The sequence below is a fragment of the Apus apus genome, chromosome 3 (assembly GCF_020740795.1).
Source record: "Apus apus isolate bApuApu2 chromosome 3, bApuApu2.pri.cur, whole genome shotgun sequence".
Classification (NCBI taxonomy): domain Eukaryota; kingdom Metazoa; phylum Chordata; class Aves; order Apodiformes; family Apodidae; genus Apus; species Apus apus.
Genome location: NC_067284.1, coordinates 16384724 through 16410576, shown reverse-complemented (window position 1 = coordinate 16410576; position 25853 = coordinate 16384724). Strand labels below are relative to the sequence as shown.

Here is a 25853-nt window from a genome sequence, read left to right as displayed (position 1 = left end):
CTAAAAAAGCCTTTTGAGGAATCAGGCCCTTTTAATTTAGCAGATAATTTTAAAAGTATATACATTAATGCAGAAATCCTTTCCTTAGCTGTATGATTCTGAACTAACCTAGCGCATATTTAAAACTCCTCCGTTCATGTGTGAGAGTTTGTCAGAACTGGTAGGGAATGGATGGTTAGATTCGCAGCTTTCTCTGCATCTCTAGGGCAGGTTAAGTGAAGAAAAATTGCCAAAGTTCACTATGTTATCATAATACCAGGTATCAGCCACATTGTATCAGTCTAAGAGTACGTTTTTCTGTGGCTGTAAGCAGCAGAGCAGCTGAAGGGTAAGTGCAGAAAATGGCTGATCACCTACACTCTCCTTGCCCACCTCCAACAAGAGGACAGTAGGAAAGGAATTGAAGCAAATATTTCAATTTGAGCTTTGTCTCACATAGTAAAAGTGGTGCAGAAGTAATAATTAGACTATGGGAAGATTTAAAATGGTATTCATGAGACTAATGCTCGCTGAAAGTAACAGAGTTAAGGGCCTAAATCATTAGATTGCAATTAATTTTCCTAAGTATAAGCAAGCAGTGCCATTTTATATGCCTTAAGGTCACCTTCTGCTCCATTTCTGGATCAAAAGAGTGCAGCTCTGTCATATTTGAGAGGCCCTTGCAGATGTATTGGATAACATAGGGCACCTAATATGGCACCAGATGTCCGTGTTTAGGTAAATTAATCCCCCTTTTTTTCATATTCTGCCAGCTCAGTTTTCACTCCCTTCCATCATAATGAAGATGATGCTTTCTTTTAACAGTGTGCACCAATGTAGCTCCCAGTTTCCTACTTTCTCCAAATAAATCTCAGTTCACTAAGTAGTGTAAGCATCTGAATCTGCATTCTGTTTTTCATGTGATTTTAAATGTCAGTTGTGGTATACAAAAGTACTTCTGAACATTTGCACTATAAACCCTGCTGCAACTTCTGTATTCCCATATCCTGGAATGAATTAGGAACTGCGCTTGGAACTCCACAGTCCCAGCCTTTGCAAGGGCTTCTCTGGAATTTGTACAGGAGCCTGTGTAGCTGGATAAGGTTTTAATTTTGAATCTAATCTCTTTCTCACCCTTTAAGTGAACTTGTAAAAATTACTTGTATCAAGATTGGCCTCTGCCTCCTCCATGACCTATTTTTGGAAGAAAGCACATCATGGGTATTTCATGGTACTGGACTAAAATTATTTTCTATTCAACATTGCCTGTCATGAACAGCTTTGGACTCTTTGAAGCGGCAGATAAAATTTTCTGACAATAGAAAATAATTCAACAATCAAGAAAGTGCACTTTTCACTCTCCTATTAATGAAATCAATGAAATAACTTAAAAAACAGATTGCTGAATTATACCACTATATGTGTAGTAAACAAAGCATGCAGGCAGCTTTGTTTGCAGATAATATTGGAAATCCAGAAAAGCTAATTATTATCAGCTCTGCCAGCACATTTTTCACCATTTTTCTATCAGTATCTGAAGCTGAAGCAGAGTAGTGAAATAGCTTGCATTAAGGAATGCTTGTGAAACTGATGAGAAGCTTTGGTTAATTTTACTAAGAGAACCTTTTGGGAACGTCATCAACTGCTATCTATTAAACCGATAGGTGAACATTCAGCTAATATCATTAATTATATGAAAACACCACAGATGTTCCAGTTCTTACTGAAACTGTGGTAATGCACAAGAAAATCACTAGAAGTTCTTTGAAGAATAGCTCAGACAAGTCGCTCATTACTTTTAACATTTATAGTACATTTCACATTAGGTTCATTGTAGAAATTAAATTATGACAATGTACTGTTCATGGATTCCTGATGAAGCCCAAATTATACTCTTAATCTTTTCTTCAGTTATCTGAGGCTCTACTGCTGACAAAGATGTTAGCTTGGTGGCTGAACAGCTGGCCTAAACCAAAGGATAAGCTGACTCTACATGAAGGAAAACTGAAAGTCTTGAGACAACAGGAATTGCCTATTTCACATGAGGGCAGTAGATTCTAGTTCTCTTTCATGGTGAATGTAGTTTCATGTTATGAATCTCATTTTCATAGAATGAATCGCAGCCAAGACAAAAAGCCAACATTTTGGCATTCACTCGGCCTCCTTACCTGTAGCTGAAATCTGGCAGCTAGTTGTTGGTACTGTGGGGAGTTGGGATCATTAAGCTCAGCTGTGTACTCCTGATCAGTGAGAGTGACACTGAATTCTACCATTTGCTCCACAGGCAGTTCTGGGACTGTATTTGTTTCCAGGTCCTGGAAAAGAAGAGGAGAAGAAAAAAGGGGGAGAAATTAAACAAAGTGATTTTACCCCCCCCCCCCAGATTTCAGTATTTAACAGGTAGAAGGGTTTCCTTTTAAGCCTGTGCCCAAAATAACTTCCCGAACCATATTCTAAAAAAGGCAAGAGTTCCTAGCCACAACTGTTGCCTTAATTCTTTTGCCTTCACAAACAAATTTCTATTACTGTGACTTGAGAGTTGCCTTCGATATGCACAAAGGTGAGGAACAGAATCAAGCGACTTTTGCACAGAGAGTGTTACCAAGTCTTATTTCCATCATCGTTAAAGTCATATAGCTTTACTTGCCACTTTGGAAGAAAGTGTGTGACATCAACAAGACCAAAAAGTACATATTACAAACTTTTTGGTATCCTACCCATGGCCAACCAGAGAACACTGCCAAACTCTCTGTTACTGTTTCATGTTCAGATGTTTGCATTTTTTTTCCTGATGATAAAGTAGAATTAACCCTACCTGGGTCACACCTTTCCTGTGTAGTTGACTTTACTGTCTCTTATTTTGTTTGCTGTTTCCTGTCACTATTCGCATTTCTGGCCTACACTTATTATTTTTTTCTTTTAATGTATTATTTAAACACTTCTTTATATTTTTATTTGCTCAAGAACAATTTTACTCTCAACCAGGCTTTTTATTCCTTGAATAAACAAAGAAAGCACAGGAGCAAGACAATAAACAATAATAAACTGGCCCAAAAGAACATCAGAGAGGTGAAGTTTCCACTTCTGCTGCCAGGTGGGCTGGCATAAAGCTGCAAGAGACATCTGTCCCATACATAACACCTAGGTTTTCACAGTTTGCAAGAATAAGCAGAACAATAAATATATGCAGTTATGGTGTGTCGGGGGTAAGAGAGAAAATAAGATATTAATATAATAAATAATTAATAAAACAGGAGAGAACACTTTCTGCCGGGACGTAATACACACTTGAGAATATTATTTGCTTTTTTAGATCCTGAGGATGTAATAATTTCAGACAGTAAAAATAGTGTGTATCTGGGATCACTCTGGTGCAATTTGTGTGTCAGAGCTGAGAAGCTTACAGAGGCAGGATGGAGAATGGTGGAGATTTGCCAGGGGTGTGATGGGCTAGACTTACGCTTCCATTTCTGCCCTCAAACTCTTGGTGGCAGCAGCACTGAGACCTTGAGCTCTCACCCAAGAGTGCTGTTCCTACAGCCAGTACGCACAAACAACGGAAACACCCAGAGCAGCTTTTTGAGGAACTGCCTTAGAAGGGCAAAGTTTTTGAGAAAGCGAAGATCATCTCAGAGCAAATCAGAGGAGAAATGGAAGGGTCGGGCTCCCACCTGGGGCTCTTCGGCAGCGGTGTCCACCCTGGGCCCTCAGGCCCTGCTGAGGCCTCAGTCTCTCTCCAGAGGGAGGCTCCAGAAGGTTCCCTGAAGCCATTCAGCGGTGCTGAGGCCAAGGTCACCTCCCTGCCACCCCCGGCTGGCCAAGACAGGAAAGTAACTGCCTCTCCCCTCACTCCCTGTCTCAGAAGTAGCCTGTGGCCTGAGGAGGAGGGGGCGGCCGGAGCGCCACGCGGCGTGGCTGCCCTGCGGAGAGGTCAGCCGAGCTCCTCTGGCAGCTGGCTGGCAGGAAGAAGGCAGGAACATCCAGTCCTGTCCCCTGTGTAGTGGAAAGCTCGGAAGGCGTGCACTTTTACACTACCTAATTAAGAACAAGGTTACAACATGGGACAAAACAGGCAGTGGGCACCTCATTAAAAGAATGAAGACTCTGCCTGAAAGCTGGTTCCCATATTTTTATACTTTCTACTGCATACAATGACAAAGATCAAGAGCTATTCCAGTACAGAACAGATAATAATAAAATCCTTCAGTCCTAGTAACAGAGAGCAAAAATAGTTTACAAGCACTAAGTGTTTATAATGCTTCCAGATCTTTTCTGCTAGCTGAGCTCAAAAAGAACAGGTGAGTGAAAAAGTGAGATAGGAAAACAGGCTTCCCTCACCTTCACAGGAGGTGTCTTCGTGTCAACAATTTCATTGAGCAGTGTGCCATTAGGTACTGGTGCATCTGGAGAGATGGGTGTCCCAAGGGAGCCTGAGGGGTTTTAAAGCAAAATCAGACAACAGGTTTGCACATCAAAAATCTTCCTCTTTCGCTGCTGGTCAGTCTTGCTGTAGAAGCTTTCCTTGTGGAGGGTGTGTTTGAGCCAAGCCTATGTCAGTGAAAAGTGGTCAGGACTGATGGCATGGGTAAAGCTGCTACTTTTTATACACTGGACAGTATTTAGTTCCGGGTTGTGGGAAACTGTTCTTTTCTTCCCCAGTACCTGCTCGCGACAAAGGTCAACACAGCAGCAGTGCTGTGTGTGTGTGTGTGTGTGTGTGTGTGTGAGAGAGAGACTGAAGGCAAAAATGGCACTGACTCTGCAGCAGTGAAATGGTGTGAATTAAATAATATTTGATGATTTCCTGTCATACTGCGTTATGTATCACCAAGTATCTCAGCTTGCTTTTGCCAGTTGAGGACTTTGTCTCTACAATAGCCATGTTCCTTTGGGGCTCAATTTAAAATAACAAGAGACTTTGAAAGAGTTTTCCAGCTAGAAGCAAAATTACTATGCTGGAAGTCACTTTCGATAAGATTCTGTCATATCTAAACCTCATAAAAATATGCATGCAGGATTTTTTTGCCTTGAACAAAAATGCTCATATTTGCAGGTTTTTATTAATGAATAAAAATTACAGCATAAATTTCTAATATTTTAAAGAACTGGAGTGCACAGCACTGTTGTTAGGTCTAATGGGAATAATAATCTGCTGAAATTAATGTCCTGGCATTAATGTGAATTTCTGGCTAAAGTAATTTTTTATTTTCATCTGCTTGCTTGTTTTGTCTAGCAAATTACAGTTAGACAACACTATAAATGTTATTTCGTAAATGAAGCAAAATTAGCTCTTTACGGGTGTAACTAGGAAAACATATGCATTGAAAGACTGTGAAACAAACCTACAATGCTACATTTGAGTAACACACGTTGTAAAGAAATGACAAATGCTTCTTATACATTATTTTGCTTTAGCAAAATACTGGACTTCACTGAACTTGTCATGCTTCTGCTCCGTGCACTAAATTACAGCCTTCTAAGATCTATAAATCACTGGTTTTAGCAATTCTATTTAATGGGCAGACACACAGGAAGCAGATTTTGTTTTACCTGTAGAAAGGGAAGGAATGTCTTCTAGCTTTTTGCCACCTGTTTTCTCTGTGGATATTTCATCTTTCCTATCAATCAAATAGAAATGAGAGATTTAGTGTTCAGCATGCAATACTGGCAATGGCAAGGGTGTAAAAAACGCCCTCTATATTAAGTGTACTTTAAATGAGAGAAGTTATTTCTCATGGAATATTTAACAAGCTGGTTAAACAGGCAATGGAGCAGTAGATAATATTTTATATTCAACAGTTCATGTATTTCCTTTCTTCTTCAATACAGAATTTGCACTTACAATGAAGAGAAAAAATGATTTGATATATTCCTTCACTAAGGATTACTAATCCTGTCAGGAGTCTGTTCATGAGATTTCATGACTGATTTTCTCCAAGCAGTCAGAGGGATGGGGTCACAGAGATTAAATCAGTGCACAGGGTCTGCTTTTTCTGTCCTTGAAGTCTATGAATGGTTGACCACTTGCTAAAATGGAAGCAAGACTTCTTATGCATTATCTAAACCAGCTATTGCCTCCTTAGCTATATCTCATCCTATCAAGGTAAATCAGTAAGGGCTTTGGGCTGCTTGTACATTTAGAGCCCAAATTGTTCCTAGGGTGTTTCATAGGGTTTGGTGTGAGAAGAGGATGGGTGAACTTATTTTTCAGTCATCAGCCTGCATTATAATATCATAAGGATTATCTGGATTGAGATTTATTAATTGTAGGAATGTTTGTTTTGATCTAAATATTCCTGGGTTAATGCCTACCATGGTCCCCATGGCAGACAGCTGAGAACTCAAGTAAGAATATGGTGGGTATGATGTATGGAATGTCTGCATTTTTTTTGGTATTGTTATTATTTTCTGTTATAAACTTTACAGTCATTTGCTGTTGAATAAATTTTGGAACTGAGACTGTTAGCTAGCCTGAAAAATAGAAGTGGTTATGTATATTTAAGTACATTTTATAATAGATGTGTTAAAGACTCCTGTAGTTAAGCTTATAGAATATTTTTTGCTCTAAATCCCAATTTTTATTCTTTTATAGCTTTTGGAAACATTTTGATTCCTCGATAAGAATCTTCTAAGTAACATTTTGAGGTTTTTCTTTCCTGAAATTACGGGGTGAAGAATTTCTGTTGTTTCAGGTTCTAAGTAGAGGGTAGAAAAAAAACACAGCATAAAATACAAAGCTCAATCATAGAAATTAATGAGGAGAGAATTCCTCAAAATTTCTATAGAAATAGCTATTATTATGGAAGTGCACAGAGGCAGAGGGTTTGTGAAAACTGATATGAGTGAAAGAACTATGGACACTGTAAATACGAAGTGTGGTGTTAACTGAGACAACATGAAACTGGTCACACAAAAAGAAAAGGTGTCTGCACTGCATTTCTATACGGGACCCACCCAGATGTTTAATAACATAGACAAAGAACACAACACCTGATTTGCCACATCCTCTGAATACCTTGTGTGGTGAGAACTAAAGTATTATTTGTAATAATAATGATTGTAATTTTCACAATTTTAACTAATTACTTGTTGTGTCTTTAACTGGTGACAGATCTCTCTGTGTGGCATCTACAGAAGATGTTTCCCAAGCCACGCAGTGCTGAAGAAGTCCAACAATGCATAACAATGGCTGCTTGTATTTCTACCTAAAATACTAGTAATTTCATAGAATTTACTTTGGCTTCTGAATTGTGTCAAGGGAAAACTGTGCTGTTCATACAAAGCATAAGAAGTCTGAGATCAGCCACTTCACTTATTGCCTTGCTGCTACTGTTTGCACTAGACTGAGTGAAAAGACCTCCCTCTGGACTTCCAGGGGAGTTTAATTAGGCTCTACATTATTAAAAATACAATTTTGAGAAAGACGAACACTCAAAGCTCCCATGTCATAATGAATAAGACCTCTGTGATCATGTGACAGTATAACATATATGTGGAAAATATTATTTGCTACACCTGAAAATCTAAGAATATTTGAAAGAAAGAAATACCACATAAATCAGAGAAACTGTGGACAATTATTTGCCTGGCTGTAATACAGTGTTTATATGCAGAGTTTAGTACTGTAACTTTAATCCTGCTGTTTTTAGACTTCTGAGCATTGCCTGGAGCACACTTTTTTCCCAAGAGTTTACAGAATAAAGCAGCACAGTATTTAACACTGTCATGACTTGTAGAAATACATGAGAAAGGTAAAGGCATAGAGTTTTCATATTATTGCTTAACGAAGTCTCCAAGATAAACTTTTGTTAAGCCCTCTGACTTTCCTTCTGAGAATTATAGCAATTAGGGGTAATAATTTGTCACTAGTCTAATGCAAAGCCGTGGCTCTGTCAAGGTTTTGAGCTTGCATTAGTCTAAGAAGACGTTCTGGAGTGTCTCAAAGGGAACAGGCAACTCAGACATCTTGCCACCTTCATTATTTGTGATTCAGTTGCTGTGTACTATGACATACAGTTTACACATATCTCTAAGCACACACTAAATACACCACAGTGCTATCTGTGTATCTGTTCACATCCATGCACATCTACACGTATCTTCTTTTAAAAAAAGCAGTAATATCAAGTGGCAATGTTCTAGTTGTGCTACTTACCTTTCCTGGAAGGTTCTATGTTTTACTCGCTGCGAAAAGATTAAGAAAAACAGCATTTTACTAGTGGGTGTATCCAACCATTGACCAGAAGCCTGTTAGATTTTTGTTTACTGTATTCTATGTTTTCTTTCTAACATATGCCCCCTCCTTTTCCTGAGCAATACTTTGCCCTTATACAAGCAAATGGAGAGGGACTTGGAAGCCCCCCCCCCCCCAGTTTCTGACCAAATGTCAGTAATCTTTACCTGTTGAATTATTTCCAGGTGCTCTTGGGAATTGCTGAAGTTTTTGCCAATGTCAAATATGCAGAAGGTTTCCCTCTGGCAGGCAGTAACCCAGTTCTGATATTCAGAAGTATCAGGAATCCGATCCAGAAAAATACGAAAGGCTTCCCACACAGCTTCCTGGCAGACTGAGTGAGAAGAAAGGGGCTGGGGATCGATGCTTTGTACCAAAAATTGAACTTGAAAGCCTTTTCAAAGTGATTCAGAATGTAAACATTTTACTGTACTTAGCAAACAAATCCAGCTTCTAGATATTTTTAGATATTTAGATCTTTTATGTATTTTTGAGTGGACAGTCATTTGCTTTTATACTGAAGGAGTAGCCATCTTTGAGTTAAGGTTTGCTAATATCCCTCATTTAAAAAGAGATTAATTTGACCTGACATCATCATGATGAATAATGAGCAGACAGAGAACACACTTCCTTCACCTCCAAGGTACACACATGCAAAGATTTGTACTGGATGTTCCAGTGAGAGACAACATGGAGGTAGAGAAAAAAATAAGCTAGCAGTCATACTTGAATAATCATAATTTTAACTGTATGCAATGATTTTGCATGGTAGTATGGTTAACTATGCATAGAACAAGCTAAACAGAACATATTCAACATTTTAATATTCTCCACACATAGAACAAAATATTTTAATGAAAAAAAATGTTAAATGCAGTAGGCTAAAGTGATTTGATTATATTCCAAATTTTCAATGTAATGAGTCTTTAAAAAATGTTAAGGACATTCTACAGCAGGTACATGCTTCAATGTTTCTTTAAACACCTTTGGAATTACTTGCATAGGTAAAATTCCTGTGGAAAGAACATGATTTCCTTCCTCTCTGCACTGTACGGAGTAATTTGTTCAATGTTAAAGATCTCCTCCATGGTGATGAATCACCCAGATAAATGCCAGGCTAAATCAGACAAGATTAACAGGTACTGTGGCTGCAGAGAGAACAATAGCAGTCTGCATCATTTGAGGAAACAAAAATGAGCATAAAGAGACTAAGACAGTGGGGGAGACTTTGAAAAGGTGGTATTCAGGAATAGCTCTAAGGGAGCTTCATTTACAGGATGCAAACTGACTTAATGATGTGAGATTATGTGAAACACATAATATAACAAAGAAGACTAATAGTTTTACATATTCTGCTGTCTACTAATGCAAGAAAGTTGTGAAATTTGTCTGTAGTGTGTTACAAGATATATTAGCATGCATATTCAAGCTTGGTGTCCAGTTTTTGGATCTATTTTATATCAGTCAGAACTCTGTCAGACATTTTGAGGAAAACCTGTAAAAGATAAGTTCTTCCTTCAAAGACCTTGATCTCTAGCGTGGCAAGTGTGGATCATGACATGAATGAGTACATGAAGGAGGGCAGAAAGCAGCAGCAGCTAGGTTATAAAATGACTTTTCAGAAAAACTTTATAGGGTTTACTTTCCCTTGATAATTCTGATAACACAAGTCTTAGATATGTCTGCAGAACTGAGTATTTGAGAGTCACAGATGGCTAAATGGGGCTACACTTCTGAGTGCACTTTTACATCTTGCTGAATTCTCCAATTCTCTCTCTTCCCCCCCAACTCCCCGCCCCCCCCCCCCCCCCCCCCCCCCCCTGCTGCCCAGGGAGGTTGTGGAGTCCCCTCCTGTGGAGATATTCAGGACCTGTCTGGATGCAGTCCTGAGTAATGTGCTCTGGGGGATCCTGCTTTAGTGGTGCAGTTGGACTAGATGATCTCTAAAGGTCCCTCCTTCCAACTCTGCCAATTCCATGATTCCACTTTTTTTTTTTTTTAGGTTGAAATCACTTGTGCATGTTGTCCTCTGGAGTGTTGTAGGATAACCAGCATGGCTCACAGGCTGCTAGAACCAATATGTTTTGAACAGGAGCAGTTCAGCTTATCTCAGCTATCACTCTGCCTTACTGTTCATGGGTGGCTGTCTCTGTCACTACCTGTTGATTCCTCTGGTATTGTTAAGAGTCAAAAAAGCCAGCTGTATTTCTGGCTTTAAAATCATAGTGTACATGCACTCAAGATGAAGGATGACTCTTCTTCAAAATGCTGTTTATATTTAAATGCTTTTAGAAAAGGAGATTTTCAAACATACTAGAAAAAGCCATTTTAACAAAGGCTTGCTAGCAATTTAAAAGCTGTTGCTTTTAGCACTTCACTCTCCAAAGTTCATTACTGTGATGTGTACTTGATCCTCACTTTGGTTTAGAGTGAGATAATTATCTGCATTATCTAACATGTTGGTGTCTCTGAAATGAGTGCAATCAGTTTCTCTACATATTCTCTAAACTTGCTGCAGGGGTGTACTCATCTAGCCATGGTAGGCCACCTCAGTAATACCTCAGAAACAACCTGCCCTCCCAGTAGAGCAGCTGCATGTGGAGCAGATTTGGTCAGATTATTAAAAAGTAACAGGCTGTCTTTTGGAGAGATTTATTCGTTTTGAGCTAGCAGTTAAGGCTACTTTCCATTATCTTTCTCTCACCATGCTCTGGTATTTGTTTTTCTGAGCAGTAACTGCTGAATAAAGATGTACTACCTGATGAAAAGTAATCCAATTACCAGGGTTTAGATAAACATGACACATGGCCAGCTGAGGAGGCGTTGCAGCTGATTCCATGCATGCTCCCAGTTTGCCCCACATGTGGAGTGACTTAAGCTAGAGAGTGTTATTTCAGAGGTGGTATAGGGTCACAGCAGGCTCAGGTTATCCAATAGCAGCTGTCTGAGCTCCTATATCCGAGCTGCTTTATGTTGTGTGCTCATTCCTAAAGGCATAGAATATATATATATATACATATACATGTTTAAAAAAATGAGTAATTTTTCTTAAGCAATAAAAATCTCTAGAGGAGAGATGCTGTTACAGTGCTATTACAGTTTGTAATGTGTCATGGGATTTGGAGGGGTGCAAGATATCTCCTAGACTTTAGATACAGAAAAGAATGACCTAAAGGTATGTCTAGAAAACAAAATGAAGGTAAGACTGTCCACAGATAGGCATAAGATGTAAGTCTTCTGTGTGGCTACCAGATTATCTTGTCATGATGGCTTGTACTGTGGTTACATCTTCAAGGAGAACACTTGCTTCACCGCATTTTCACTTTGAGATTTTTTTTTTCATTGACTGCTTTCATCAGATAAATTAGCATGCTCAGCTGGGAGGGCAGAACTCGGGTCCTGATCTTTCTTTCAAGGCAAGATATTTTTAGATTTTAATGAAGGGCATTATAACAGAAAATGTGCAACTATTCAAAGGAGCAGAAACACCTTTTTCTGAATGAGTGTAAAAACTATTCAGCTGCTGTCACCAGTTGTCTTGCTTACTTTTTGGGAAGTACTTCAGCTTCAATTGGAAAACTGGATAATACTTACTTAAAGAATTGGATGAGTGTAGGGTACTCTGCTGGGTAAGAGGAAATATAAGTTTAAATCTGCTTGCACTACAAGACCTACAGAGGACAATATCCCAGCTGACGTGCTGCTCTCAAAAAAGTTGGTAGCATAGTCATAATTTTAAAAAAGCAGATTTTAAATGAAAATCTCATAGTTGCAGTTCTTTGTGTTCAGGTTAATGATACCAGCCTGTCTCAGGATAGCTTATTTTAAGCCCAACCAGAGATGTAACCAGTGAGTTTTAGGGACTTCCAAAATTAATTAGTATCAAAGAAAAGCCTTCTGGATCTGCCTCTGTAGAATTCTGCTTAATGCCCCTTGGGTTGGAATGCAATCCTATAAAGGATACCAAATATGTGTGTATCTATAGGAATGGCTACAGACATTGGTGCAATTTGACCATGTTGCCTATAGCAAGTGGCAGTTGGAGTAGAAGTTTTGCAGCTCTACTTCCAGGTTTAATTTCAGAGGGAACTAGCTGGTTCCCTGAAAGAGAGATGATGAGCAGGCAAGTTACATTCATGTATGTGAATGGTTGGAGACCAGTATAGAATACAAATAAGCAAAATTGATTTAGAGAGTAGATTTTGCCTTAGATCCTTGCATCCCAGAAGTGCTGACTTGGTTTTAGAATTAGCTTTGGACTGTCTGGCTGCAGCACAAAACCATATGTTTTTCTAATACAAATTGGATCAGCCACAGAGAGCCAGACCAGGAGAGGTGTGGGGAGGAAGAGAAGAAATATAAAAAACAGAGGGCTATTTGCACCATGCTCTCAGGGGCCTAAAATTCTTGTGGTAACTCTATAGGCTCTCTACAATCAAGGAATGTAAAGAAAGGGCTGGTGAGGGAATGAATTAATTGGGAAGGGACAGAAAAAACATTATAGACTTTGGAAACATAAGACTAAAGTCTTTGCATGAGCTGCTGGCAATTATCTCAGTGTTTATAGTATACCAACACTGCCACAGATTTTATATAACTGAAGATACACCAATATATTTGTGCAATGACCAATGAATAGCTTCATTACTTGTCTTGAGCTGGTGGCATTCATTCTGAGTAGTAAATGATGGAACCTGCTGCACTTGTGAGAAAGGAAACAGTACATCTTTACACAGTAGTGCAAGCATAATTTGGTTTTGACATTCTGCCATGCTAGAACACTATGCTCTTACACTAAATTCATTTGTCCTTTGAATGTACTGCTTTGTTCTGTTCTGGTAATTGTCTGTCTTGAACCATATTGATGTACTTGTAACATTTGATTATCTATGTAAAAATAAAGCATAAAGCAAGTAGCAAACATGCTGCCTAGATCTAAAGAATAAGATTCTGGAAAATTAATGTGCTGCCCCAATTAAAATAAATACTTTCAATGAGGAAGTACAATCATTGTCTTACCTCTTAATCTATAGTAAGCTTGGTGACTGGCTAAAATCTGCTTCACTGATTCTTGTGGGCAGATTTTCACACCAGTTGAGAAAAAGGGTGACCTCTTTGTTCGGTGTTTTGCCATGTCAAATATCCTCCTTATGGTTGATACTCTGGACCTTTTTGTTGCTCTTTCTGTTTTCTCTGATCCTGAGGCATCTGCAAGATGTTTGGCTTCACGGTTTATTTTATTAGGGACTTCTGGAAAAGATAAAAAATAATGATGTACATAAACATACATTGTATAGGCAGTAGGTATCCAGTGCAAGATCATGTCTGGAAAATCGGCATGAACCTGAGAGTTCTTTTTGCTAAATCATATTGGTGTCAATGCCCTGGCTGACTTAATGTGCTGAGGAGAAATGTCAAAAGACTGAGTAAGTAATTTCCATGTATATGAGTACCTGCTCCTGGAACACGGGGTAGAAGTTTCAGAAGCCTTAAATCTTGTTTTCAAAAGTGGCTTTGGGTTAGATCCACAAAGGATGGTTAAGTGCTTGAACTTAATGCTACAGCATCTTATTTGTGATCATATCACCCTGTAGGGAAATTTACAGTACAGTGCTAAGTAACAGCCTACAGCCTGGGGAAGGTGAAGCATATCTGTATCAGCTTACACTGTAATCAAGGTGTTTATGCTAGCAGATAAGTAAAATGAGAAACTCTAGTACCTTGAATCTGTACCCTTTTAAGATATTCTTATCTTTCTTTTGGGCTTCAAGGCACATCTCCCTTCACATTAGGTTTGTAATCTTGAGCCCACCCCAAAACTGGACCATGAAGTGCTTCCAAAAGCTGAACAGTAGTTTAATTGTCTTTGAGGGAAGAAAGCTATTTCCAGTCTCTCTGTTTTACTCGACAGTGCACTCCTTTATCCTTCACTCACATAGACTGAAATATTAATCAGAACAGACCACAATTATGTTTCTTTGCCACTGGATGACAGGTGTTGTAAACACTCTAACATTGTATCTCAATAGATCTTTATTCCTGACAACAGTCCAAAACAGCTACTGTAGAAAGAGCTGAAATCAGTGAGTAGGAGTTGAATATCTAAACTTAAGTTTGACTTATGGAGCTATTCAGGTATGAAAAATGGAAATACTTCTAGAATGTCAAAATAGCCTCAAGCCTAGGAACCTCCATCTTTAAAGGCACACAAAAATTCAGGACTCATCTGGCTCAGCTTCTGAAGTATTTCTGTCACAGTATTTTAAGACATGGCAGCTAAATTGAATGTAAAAATGTTAATGATAAAAATAGCATATAAGGTACACATTTAAATGAGCTGAAATACAGCATTTTGGAGGACTGTGTGACAGGAGCAATTAGTATCTATTAGATTATCTTCCAAAATTTTGCATTCATCTTAAGAAAAGTGTTAAAGTTAATTTGGAAATACCTTTTTTTTTTTGTTTTGTTTTCATGCATTTGATATCGTCACTACAGACAAAAAACCAAGGAAAATTGTAAACAGAATAAAACAAGTTTTGAAACAACTGCTTTGAAAGAAACCTGTAAAATTTGTGGATAATTGAAGAGCTTTAAGGAAGAAAATATGTACCTCATTACTGCTAATCAACTGAAAAAATCACTTTGAAGAATGGTTTCAAAACTTGTAAAAGAAGAATAAAGGGAAATAATAGAGTTCAGAAGCAACATGTTCAGTGAGAGTAATACTATAAAAGAATTAAGAGTAAAAAATTATCATTTTACTGAAGAAAGAAGAAATGTTATGCTCCATGTAACAAACACTAATTATCATGTTCTTAGGCAAATCAAAAGAAAATAAGGAAGGTAAAAACATTATCCTGACAATTTGAACCTGTGTTAATGAAATGTTTAAAGAAAAGTGGGCAGATAATGATAAAAGAAAAAGAATTGAAAAGCATCCTGTTACAAATGGGATAGTACTTGAAGTAAAGAATGGGAAAAGTTCTACTGCATGTGTCAATATACACATATATGCGTGTGTACATATTTCTTACTTCTTATTTAAGTTCAGAATGAACATCCAATGCTTACTGTGTAGAAATCATAATAATGACATATATATTATGGGGTTGATGTGACTCTGATGTGGTAAAAGTTGAGTCCTTGATTACGATTAATACTGTGTGAAAGGCAGGAAGTTATACAATGAAGGCAACAGGAGATCGTTACTGCTTTGTAAGCATGCCCAAGGCAGCAACCTGTAGGCCTGTAACTGTCTAATTGTTGCAAAGTAATCTAAAATGATGATGCAGGCCTATAGTGTTTTTTTTATTCAATGAAATTAAAGCAATTTTTCCACAGTAATATCAGATTGTGAACCATAAACTGCCTAAAAGGAATATATAAAACCACACAAAACCTGTGCAAACATGGCTCTGGGTCCATCAGAAACCACAAGTGACCAAACACTGTTGAGACACTGAATATATTTGAATGATATATGAGGTGAGAGTGGAAAATCCAATGCCACTGAAATCTCAAAGCAGTCCCTTGAAATGCTCTAGAAGAAAATACTAAAAATCTACATGGAAAGTAGACAGTTGTAAGTCTATTACCTTTCACAAGCTATATTAACCGTGGTAGCCCAGCTACCCAGGCATTCTGACCAACTGGGGCAGAGGATTTTGTCACTAAGCTCTTTGATAGCTTTTGTATGGAGCAGAGGTCTTCTTGAAGGATTTGCTTCTTCGCCAGGATTTACCCCTAAGTCATTAACTTTAATTAAGAGTTATACTATTCATAAGACTGACAAAGGAGATGATTTTTAAATGATTGTTGTAATGATTTCCAATTCTCTGTGTTAGGGTCACTATTTGGATTTCTCAATCTAAGAACGTGACCATATATTATTTACTTCCAGTTATCTCTGAGTTTTTTTGTGTGTTTTGTTTTTTTTTGTTGTTGTTGTTGTTTTTTGTGTGGGTTTTTGTTTGTTTTTGGTGTGGGAGGGACTTGTTGCTTATGTATGCTTACTATGGTAGGTTTAATTACATTTGTATCTTGTGGTTAAGAAATTTCCCTTTCTAATAGTACCTTTTATTACTATCAGTTCTTGAAATTACTCTTTTGTTAAACTTACACAAAATTTGAATTAAAGGAAGCATAAACTTATTTCTCCACATTTGTCCTATACTTTTTTTTTAATATTTACTGAATGTGAATTGAAGAAGACCTGTCTATTAGAACAAACATTATTTGTTCATAATTCTTCAGACCTGTGTTTTCCCCTGTGTGTGGAAATTCTGAACTGACAAATTTTAACCTAAAGACTCCCAGATGGTTCAACCATGTGCTTTACTATAATATGCCTCCATCTTCACCTTTTCAGATGTGTGGATTTCAGTATCCTGAGTTGAGAAAAAAAATACCTAAAAAGACCTGTGCTATTATGAAATTCAACGCATATATATTAGCTGTTCACTTTTCTTTTCACCATGCAACATAATAATTGAGTAAATTGGAATGGTACAAATTTTGCAGGATGCATAATTTGATTGTGTAAAAAATACAAAGAATATTATCTTGTTTTTCTGATGTATTTAGTGTTTACCCTACCCCATATGACTTTTTTATTTAGCTCTGTTGTTTCACAAAAGTGATTGTCTCAGGTTTTATCTTTAGAAGGTGTGTCTAATATTTTAAATTTTCTTTGATGTTTATAGGGCTGAAGGACAGATAACTGTTGAAGTTTGGTAACCTCTAACTGTGCTTTACTTAATCTCCAGGGTGCCTTACACAAAGCTGTAACTCTCCTTCCTTATTTTCACGTGAAAGAATCTGCATGTTGTCCCAGTTTTCCAGGGGGCATGTTTGAGGGAAAAAGTTGAGATAGATTTAACATGGTGATTTCCAGAGTCACTGTCAGACATTATTAAAATTTGGAGTTCCTGACCTCTAGTCCTGAACTTAGGCAAATATAACAAAAGATGTAAAAATAATTTAATTTTCTAAGTGTTATATTGCAATCTTATTTGTATGGGACCTAATCAAATGTGCTTTGATGACTATGCAGGTCTTTCAAGCACATAGTACTGTTCTTCAGGTTTTGTTTTCAGGCAGTTAAACAGTATTAATTTCTCAAATTAAAAATCTGAAATTCTCAGAATTAGGCCAAGTCTCTACACTTTGTCTCTTGACACCTGCATTACCAAAAAAAACAAGGCAGGAGAAATAGATTTGAAAGCAGAGAATGCCTATGTGTTTTAATCATCTGCATGATGAAAAGTACATTATTATTTCACTGGATTCTAGGAAATAAAAAGAAGTTTAAAGCCATGCAGATAATTGGTCAATGGTATTTTCTTTTATTTGCTTCTATAAACACTGGATTAAGAAGGGTGTATTCCTATTGTATTCACATTTTTTTATATAACTGTAGTGGAGGCTTTTCTATACAGCTTTATTAATTTCTAGCTGTTAACAGTATAACTTTTGGGAGGACTCCAGTTTTCATATGGGTATGGGGCTTTTTTTCAGCAATGTAGGCAATCTCTGTGTAGGAACATTTACCTACAGCATTAATTCAGATAAAAACTTTTAGTTTGATTTTACCTTGGAAAATTATGATGTCATTGAATACAAAGATAAGAATTTAAAAGAATGGTAACTAAAGGTTTCAGCAGCAAAATTCAAGATGACATTAAGACAAAACTGTTGATGTCTGAATAATTCATCAAGAAAATCATCACAAGGTTTGACATGTATGAAAAAGCAGATTAGTCTGAAAAATAAGTTTTTAGGATGAATGTTTGATTGATGAATCAGACATCTTGCCTTCACAATAAAATAATTATTAATAAAAAGTTGAAACTTATTTAAGGGGAACTGCTGACATATGACAAGAGGAAAACTTATCAAAGAGTGTTAATTCAACAAAATCCCATAAATGTGTCATGATCTGATTAAAAATACTGCAAGGCCAACCCACCCCTGTGTTGATAAGTCAACTAGTAATGAAAGGATGACTAGTTATGGAAAGTTGATCCTAAGATCTCTGAAAGGACTGAGGAGTGTAAACACTGGATGGAGCATGGAAGTTACAATGAGAACTGATTTCCTGGACTCTTCACTTAGTCAGTCTCCTCCTCTAATGAGAGCAGTGAGAACCCCAAATTCTAATGGCACTTGCCAGTGAGAGACAGTGACATGACATGTCCTCTCCTTATATTCCTTTTCAAATTTTTTAAGCCACGTTGCCTCAGTTCCAGTTACATAGGAAGGGTCTGACTGGATTGAAGGGTCTTAAATGAACAGGGACAAATTAAAATATGCCATGGCCTTATCATCAAATGTAGCCTAGAACCTACATATGAGTACTAAGAGCAGCACCTATCTTCTCCCAGAGAAGCATCGAACAATCTCTATCTTCTCATGCAGATGTGAGAGTAGATGGTCTTTCCTTGTACTCTGGCTGATGTTCTGGGCTGTTTGCTGCCAGTGCTTTGTCAGACACTATAGTTCTGACTGTGTTTGCATTACATTTCCAAGCTTGTTTTCACCACAGTGAAGGCTCATGGCTTTAAAAACTGAAATGTCATATTAGAAAAATCAATACTAATATTTTTATATTAGATCTGCTCTGGACTTGTCTCTGAGAGATCAGTGCTTAAACACAAGATCATATGTCATGCTTGTACTTATCTTTGGATCCAGTATATTCTTTAACTATTCTTAATGCACACAGTGAAGGAACTTTAGAAGGAATTGCTGAGGGGACCTGGCCCCAGCAATGAATGCATCCTGTTGGGTAGTGGGTCTTATCTGGGAGCTAACTGGGGTAGCTGAGGCACAGGAGAGAACTCAGTTTTGATCTCACTTCCTCAGGTTTAGTGCACTTAGCCAGTGAACTGCTGGGCCAGGGGGAAGTATCCAATATTGTGGGGATGTTTTGCTGAAAGATAAGGGACTAACACTGATACCTAGCTTCAGAAGATGAACACTGGCCAGAGGAGAATGCCTGCATTCCTAAAAGAATGGAAGAGATTTAAGGCATTTATATTAAAATTAATTAATTTTAATTCCTCAAAATGAATAGACAATTATGAGCTTGGTAACTCCTGTTTGGTATGTTGGCTTGTGTGAAAGTAATTCTTAAATCTCACTGAACAGTAACTACCTGTGGAATAAGGCCTGGGCATCTAATTTTGACAAAGAGCTATGGGGATCAGCTCCAGGCCTGCACCTTAGCAGACCCTGTGTTTAGCTGAATGATGTTCACTAGCAAACATCCTGCACAAGTATCACAAAGCTGTCTGCACACTGCTGTTTGCACTACAGTGGTGAGTTTTCATAAATCTTACATTTATGGAAGGTGAAGAATTATGTTATTGTTAACATAGTAGTCAACTAAGGTAAGGCTCTCAGGAATCCTTATGTGATATATTCCTGTTGTTATCCTTATGTTAAAAAAAAACACGTTTGGGTGTAGTATCATGTATGTTAACATTTCAACAATTGTGATGCTGTGGGTCAAAGAGTTGCAGAGCAGAATGGTTTTTTGAGGTAACTGTATTAACATAGAAGGATGATTAGAATTATTGGCATATAAGAAAGTTGGAAGCCACAGTGCCATCTTTTTGCTTGAACTTGTGTAATTGGAACAGGTCAGTTTTACTTTCAGTGTCAGGGCACTCAATCTACCTGATGTCCATGCAATCTACAGACTCCAGTTAATTGACTTCATCTTATTTTTGACATAGGGTGACTTGAACTTAACCTTACTTCACTTAGTTATGTGTCAAACTGCATACACCAAGTTAGCTTTTGAGGACACTTGGAGGTCACCTAGTCCAATTCCTTGCTTTGAGTAAGGCCAATCTCTGAGCTAGATGAAATCAATCTAGTTTTGAGGGAGAAGAGGAAAGGGAAAAAAACTTAACTAGAACTGCCTTCATTTTGTGCTGTAACCACAGAATCACATAATGAAAGATGAGTGCGCTACTACTGCCTACCTAAATCTGCTGGGGCTTCTACGATCTATGTTGGCTCATGTATGAAAGGTATACCTGGAGCATGCTCACTAAAACTGGTATTTCAGGTAACAAGATTACCAAAATTGTTACTGTACAATTGGATACCTGAGAGAGGCACTGAAAGATTCAGCGTGGCCAAAATTAAGGTATTTTTGGTTCTGCAGTGAAGCAGACATTTAAAAACCAGTAGAACCTCACAACTGTGCTGATAAGCATCACAGCCTAAGTACAATGATCTGTGTAGCTGCACAGCTATGAGTCTGGGTCCTGCTGATGTGCAGAAGTCTATGTGATTGGGCAGTTGCTTTGAGAATCAACCTGCTAAATTCTGATGTTCTCCTGCTTTATGACTGCAATGTCTGCAATGACGACAGGTCAGGGATTCTCCTTCCAGGTTATACCTCAAGTCTTTTTGCTTTTGTGAAATGAGGATGGTAGTGTTACTCAGGTATATTGTAGAGGTAAAACTGGCAGTATGTCACAGGGTGTGCTACAATTATGTAAGGGTGTATAAACACACCTATACTGGTGGCTGTCAGGGTACTCCCAGATGATTTTTAACATTAGATTATCCAGGTGTGCTACTATTCTGAAGTGTCTGTCCAGTAACTAGCAGCTGTTAGTGACTAAATGTCAATATAGATGCATATACTAGTAGACAGCTATTTCTTTTTAGGAAGTGTGTTGTTCAATATCACACATTCCTAAAGGGAAGAAATTGTTTGAAACACAGCTAGGCATGTGAAATGCATGGAATGCACAGGATAGTGCACGTAATTGATGATAAAAATGAATTATATGATAGAGAATAAGCAGAAGACTCATTTAATCCCAAAGGGATGTGACTTAGGATACAGGTTCAAAAGAAGAGGGGAAAATATTTAAAACATTTTAAAACATCAAAATGCAGTAGAATGCATACAGTTTTCCTTCTCAGAAGGAGTCTTGTATTTGCTATACCTAAAGAATATTGGCCATATAATTTAGTATACTGCTGAAGCCACCAAGACATCACAATTAGCTGAGAAATGAAGAATAGCATAAGCAATAACCTGCATTTCTAGCAGGTTAGGATTTCTAGTGAAGTTACTTTATTGTAGCTTGTAAATTAATGTCCTGAAAGGGAGAAAACCTTTTATTATTAGTAGTGATCCTCTTGTCCACAGTTATTTTCAGAGAAAAAATCCACACATCAAACTGCTCATTCACATATAGGTCACTAATCACTATGGTATGGGTGTGATTATATCTGGAATTAATTTTTAAGATGCAGGGATAATATTCTGGTACTTTTATTCAAGTTTGTCTCTTAGCCAGGAAATAGAAAAGATTAAACCCCACATATAATCCAGTGTTAAATTATTTGGAAAGGGAAAAAAGGAGAAAAAAAAAAAAGTTTTACTTTTCATTTGTTTATAGGCACAACAAAGAAAGATAAAGTTAACTTGGTAATTCTTATTTTATGCATGAAAGTAGAAAATAATCCCAGTGCAAAACGCAGATGTTTTTATTTTATTTTATTTTATTTTATTTTATTTTATTTTATTTTATTTTATTTTATTTTATTTTATATTTTTAAATTCTTTTCTTTGAAACTTTGTGTTCTTTGACTTTCCTTTCATTTTGGCACAAATTTTCTTAACCCTTTTCTCTAGAGCAATTATAGTCATGATGTTCCTCAACACTTATTGCTGAACTGGAACAGCCAATTGGGAAGAGGTAAGTCAGAATGAATTAAAATGATTTCATAGAGCACACAGACAGCCTTTGTGTTCTAAAGAATGACTGGGTAAATAGAAGATATTTGCTTGCTGAATAAAAAATAACACTAAACCAGCTCTGAACACTGTCTGGCTCCCTTATATTCTCAGTAGCAAGTGCTAGTTTGTGTTGAGCATCAATGTATAGTTTGGAGAGTTCAAAGCTCCTCTGTATTTTACTAGTTAGTCTGAGTTTTCAGTGTTTAACCATTCAACAGTTAAACATTTTTCAACTGTTATATTTTGCACATAGCTTTTTTGCCATTGCAAAGGCTTTATCCCAATTACTTTCCCTTCCCATTGTTACAGACAGTTTGTGTCAGGACAATAGCAAAGACCTGAGTTCAGGCCCTGAGGTAATTCCCTGGATTCTGGCAATAGTCATGGCCAAAGATGCACACTCTATCTCTAAAGGCTTTGTACGGCTTCCTACAGTTTCCTGTTTATTGTGGAATTGGAAGTGCTGCTGGACAGCCTCTCAAATGGCTGGGAGAAGGACTTTTTTGGTCCTAAAATAAGGAGGGGAAAGATGTACCAAAAGTCATTACTCAGCAAGCCCAATGTTGATAAACTTGAAATACAGATATGGGTAAAACTGGAATTTGAGTTTAAGATAGTTTTGTTAATGAGGAGAACACCCCCAATTATTAATCCTATAAATGTTTAAGGATTAATAGTTTTATGTTTTTTTCTTTTAAGATGAGAATATTTTATAACTTTGTCTGTTATTTCTTCATCTGTCACACTTGACATATACTGTAAACTTGAATAGCCCTAAAAACCTCAAAGCTTCTGTTTTAGGATCATTAAGAAATCGTTAATATCAGTATTCATACTACTGGGAGAGCCTGTGTGTTTTGAATTTTTTCTCCAAAAATTTCTAAACCTAATGCTGACTCATAACATAGCAGTTCTGGAATTATCTTTGCTTTGGTAAAGAAGTTTCTTAACACAAGTGTTAAGTCTTTTGAGATCTGTGTGCATATATTTGAGATAACATAGCTCTAAAAGATTATATATGGCATGACTACATGGTGATAAAAAACTAATTGTTATGCATTTGTGCATACCACATGTACTTCATAAAACTGGTGGGAGAGAATTTTTCAAGTTATCAGTCTCATGCACATATAGAATAAATCTTTTTTCCTCTGGCAGCCATCAAAAAAGAGAAAACCCCAAGTCTGCTACGTAAGCAAGATGCTATGTGAATTTTGCTATTCATCATTGCTTCCTGAGTTTTGATAAACATTCTATGCACCAAGACTTCTACTACATCTATTAGGGAGATAATATACAGTTCTGTATTCCCCTCTGTCAAAACATCCTCCCAGAATTTTGCCAAAGTCTTTTATGGGAAATGTATTGTAACATTCAACCAGAATTTGCAATGGGTGAAACTATGTGACCCCACTTTCACACTATCACTTTCTCAATTCATTATTATAAATATGGACTGTAATGATACCTTCAAGAATGCCAAAATTACCTGGAAGTAATACTGTCTCTTTCCATCATAGAACATGCAACCTAAATGCAAAAGCAGTGCATTTTTATATGCTTTTGCTTCTTGTCGGACATGAACTGTCACTCATTCTCTCATTTTTTTTGGCCACATTCCCAAAATATTATTAATGATTAAATTGCAATATTTGCATAGAATTAAAAAGTAAAATCAAAGAGCTTTAGAATTTAAATGTAGGGTTAAGTAGTGCATTACTTTTTTCCCAAGGATTTTTTCAGTACTGTAATCGTCCCCTAGACAAGATTTAGGTCATTTCAGAGATACAAGAACACTATTTTTAAATTTTTTTTTAAATAAATAAATAATCTGTGCAAAGAAAAGCAAGATGAAAAAAAAAGTATTAAGTAAATTAAACTTTACAAGTAGTATTGACACCAGACTATGTTTTGTAATATTTCTTTACAAATATTTAAATGCCATTGAGGACCCTTCTCTGTAATCATTTTACATTCTCTGCAGTTACTCAGCATGGTTGAGGTTGATATAAAATAGGCAGTTGTACACTTGGGCAAGCGTAAAGCAGTTATAATGTTTTTTAATTAAATTATATAAATATCAAAGCATAGATGGAAAAGTTAGTAAGAAACTTCTTCCAAATTTAAACACATTCCACAGAGCTCTAAATCTGTGACACTGAACTGGGAAAAATCACATCACTGTATTTTGTTTTTTGTTGTTGACAAAACTTTAAAATTGCTGTGAGATTTTTAATGTTTTTAACACTGGCTAGCTGCTGTTTTCTTATAAATACTTTTACAATTCTTATTACAGCAATCCCTACTAGTATTGCTGTTTTCTGTGTATGCACCACAACGGTTTATTCCTTCAGAATTTGTGTTCTTGAAGTGGTTTCCGACAATGGCTAGTAAATACAAAGATATGCTTTACTACCATCTCCTCATTTCCAGGAGGGCAGATAATCTTTAACAGTGTCAACACTTAGATATTTGTTCATCTATTTTGCCCCTTCCCTATTAAATTTTTTTTAGAATTCTATTCTTTCATAACAGAACATATGCAGGTAAACCAACATTAAATGACATCTGTTACAGAGATAGTAAACCATGGGAAACACACATAAGATATTTAGTCAACATTTCCTTTTCCACCTTTATAATGGTGCCAGTAACTATATTGTCTCTAGCTGAATTGTCAAAATACCAAATTCTAAACAAATAGTTATGTAACATAAAAATATTTGGAACTTTCAATTTTTTTCAACACATGCAACGTGCTTTAGTATAAACCTTTTATATGAACTTACCTCTGCTTCCCTGAACATGGAGAGCAAGGAAAATGATCAAAAATATTAATCCAGTTTTCAAATGCATGCTGTCTATTGATCATTCAATATTTTCAAGAACAATCATGCAGGAAATAAGAATATTTAGGTCGGGTAGAAGAATAATTTTTTTTCCTAAAAAACTAAAATCCCCAAACGTCTTCTGTTTTTTTTTAAAAAAATTTTTCAGGTGTCTCCAGCCTTGGACTGCATTGAATTGTAACTAGGCAAAGAGTGCAACAGATACCAGAATGCAGGAGCTGGACAAGTCCCACCAATGCACACACTTCTAGCCTGGGTGACTGGAGTGATAAGACAAGAGTGACGAGGTTTTGAAAAAAAGCAGTGTCCGTTTCTGGAATAATCTGTTTATCTGCTGTTCAGACATAATCCCTCTTACGGTCCAGCTGGAAGAGCTTTCTTCATCTTATTAACCTTCTGGAGCAGCATCTGTCAGCCCCAGAAGACTTCAGTGGCACCATGATAAACAAAGGAAGTCTCTTCTAGTGCCCGTTGCCTTCAAACACTGTTACTTTGGCCATTCTGGATGTGTTGCATGTGAGCAGAGGTGAAATCATGGGAGAGAGAACTGTGCTATTTCTAAACCAATGATCAGAAACCCCAGGGAACTTCCTTTGAAGAAGAAGACAGCTTTTTCTGAACAAACATGTTATACTCAGCTATTTCACTGTGTATGCCTTGAAAGATCCTCTCCCTTCTCATACCAGAAGGTTGCTGTTGCAGTACTCCTGTCAGAGCAGTGATGATGATGTTCTGTGCCAGCAACGAAATGGTGTGACTCAGCAGTAAGTTGCAGCAGTGTTCAGAGCTGGCACAATCTGATGGCCTACTGGGAGTGGGGGAGGGAAGGTGCTGCATGGAGGGAGAACAAGAAACAGTGGTAGGAAATGCTGTTTCAGTCACATAGCTATAGCCAGGCCAAGAGTTGGCAGTGCGTGAATACACTTTTCAATTAGTTCTGCCTCAGTTTCCCAAATAAATATTTGCTTACATACTTGCTATGCCTATTTCATACTTTTATTTTCCAGAACGCTTTTTT

The 25853-nt window shown here is 37.1% G+C and overlaps 1 protein-coding gene across 1 annotated transcript in view; it reads right to left on the bottom strand.

Annotated features, from left to right (window-relative positions):
- The window catches only part of IMPG1 (interphotoreceptor matrix proteoglycan 1), a 57247-nt gene extending 32323 nt beyond the window's left edge, over positions 1–24924 (bottom strand). The window contains exons 1-7 of the mRNA XM_051613940.1: positions 24776–24924; positions 13232–13462; positions 8380–8546; positions 8135–8163; positions 5530–5597; positions 4318–4409; positions 2148–2294 (exon numbers count right to left, since the gene is read on the bottom strand). Coding sequence (XP_051469900.1) covers positions 2148–2294; positions 4318–4409; positions 5530–5597; positions 8135–8163; positions 8380–8546; positions 13232–13462; positions 24776–24842 — 801 coding nt within the window. The 5' untranslated portion in view covers positions 24843–24924. The remainder of the gene's footprint in view (positions 1–2147; positions 2295–4317; positions 4410–5529; positions 5598–8134; positions 8164–8379; positions 8547–13231; positions 13463–24775) is intronic.
- Between the last annotated feature and the right edge of the window lie 929 nt (positions 24925–25853).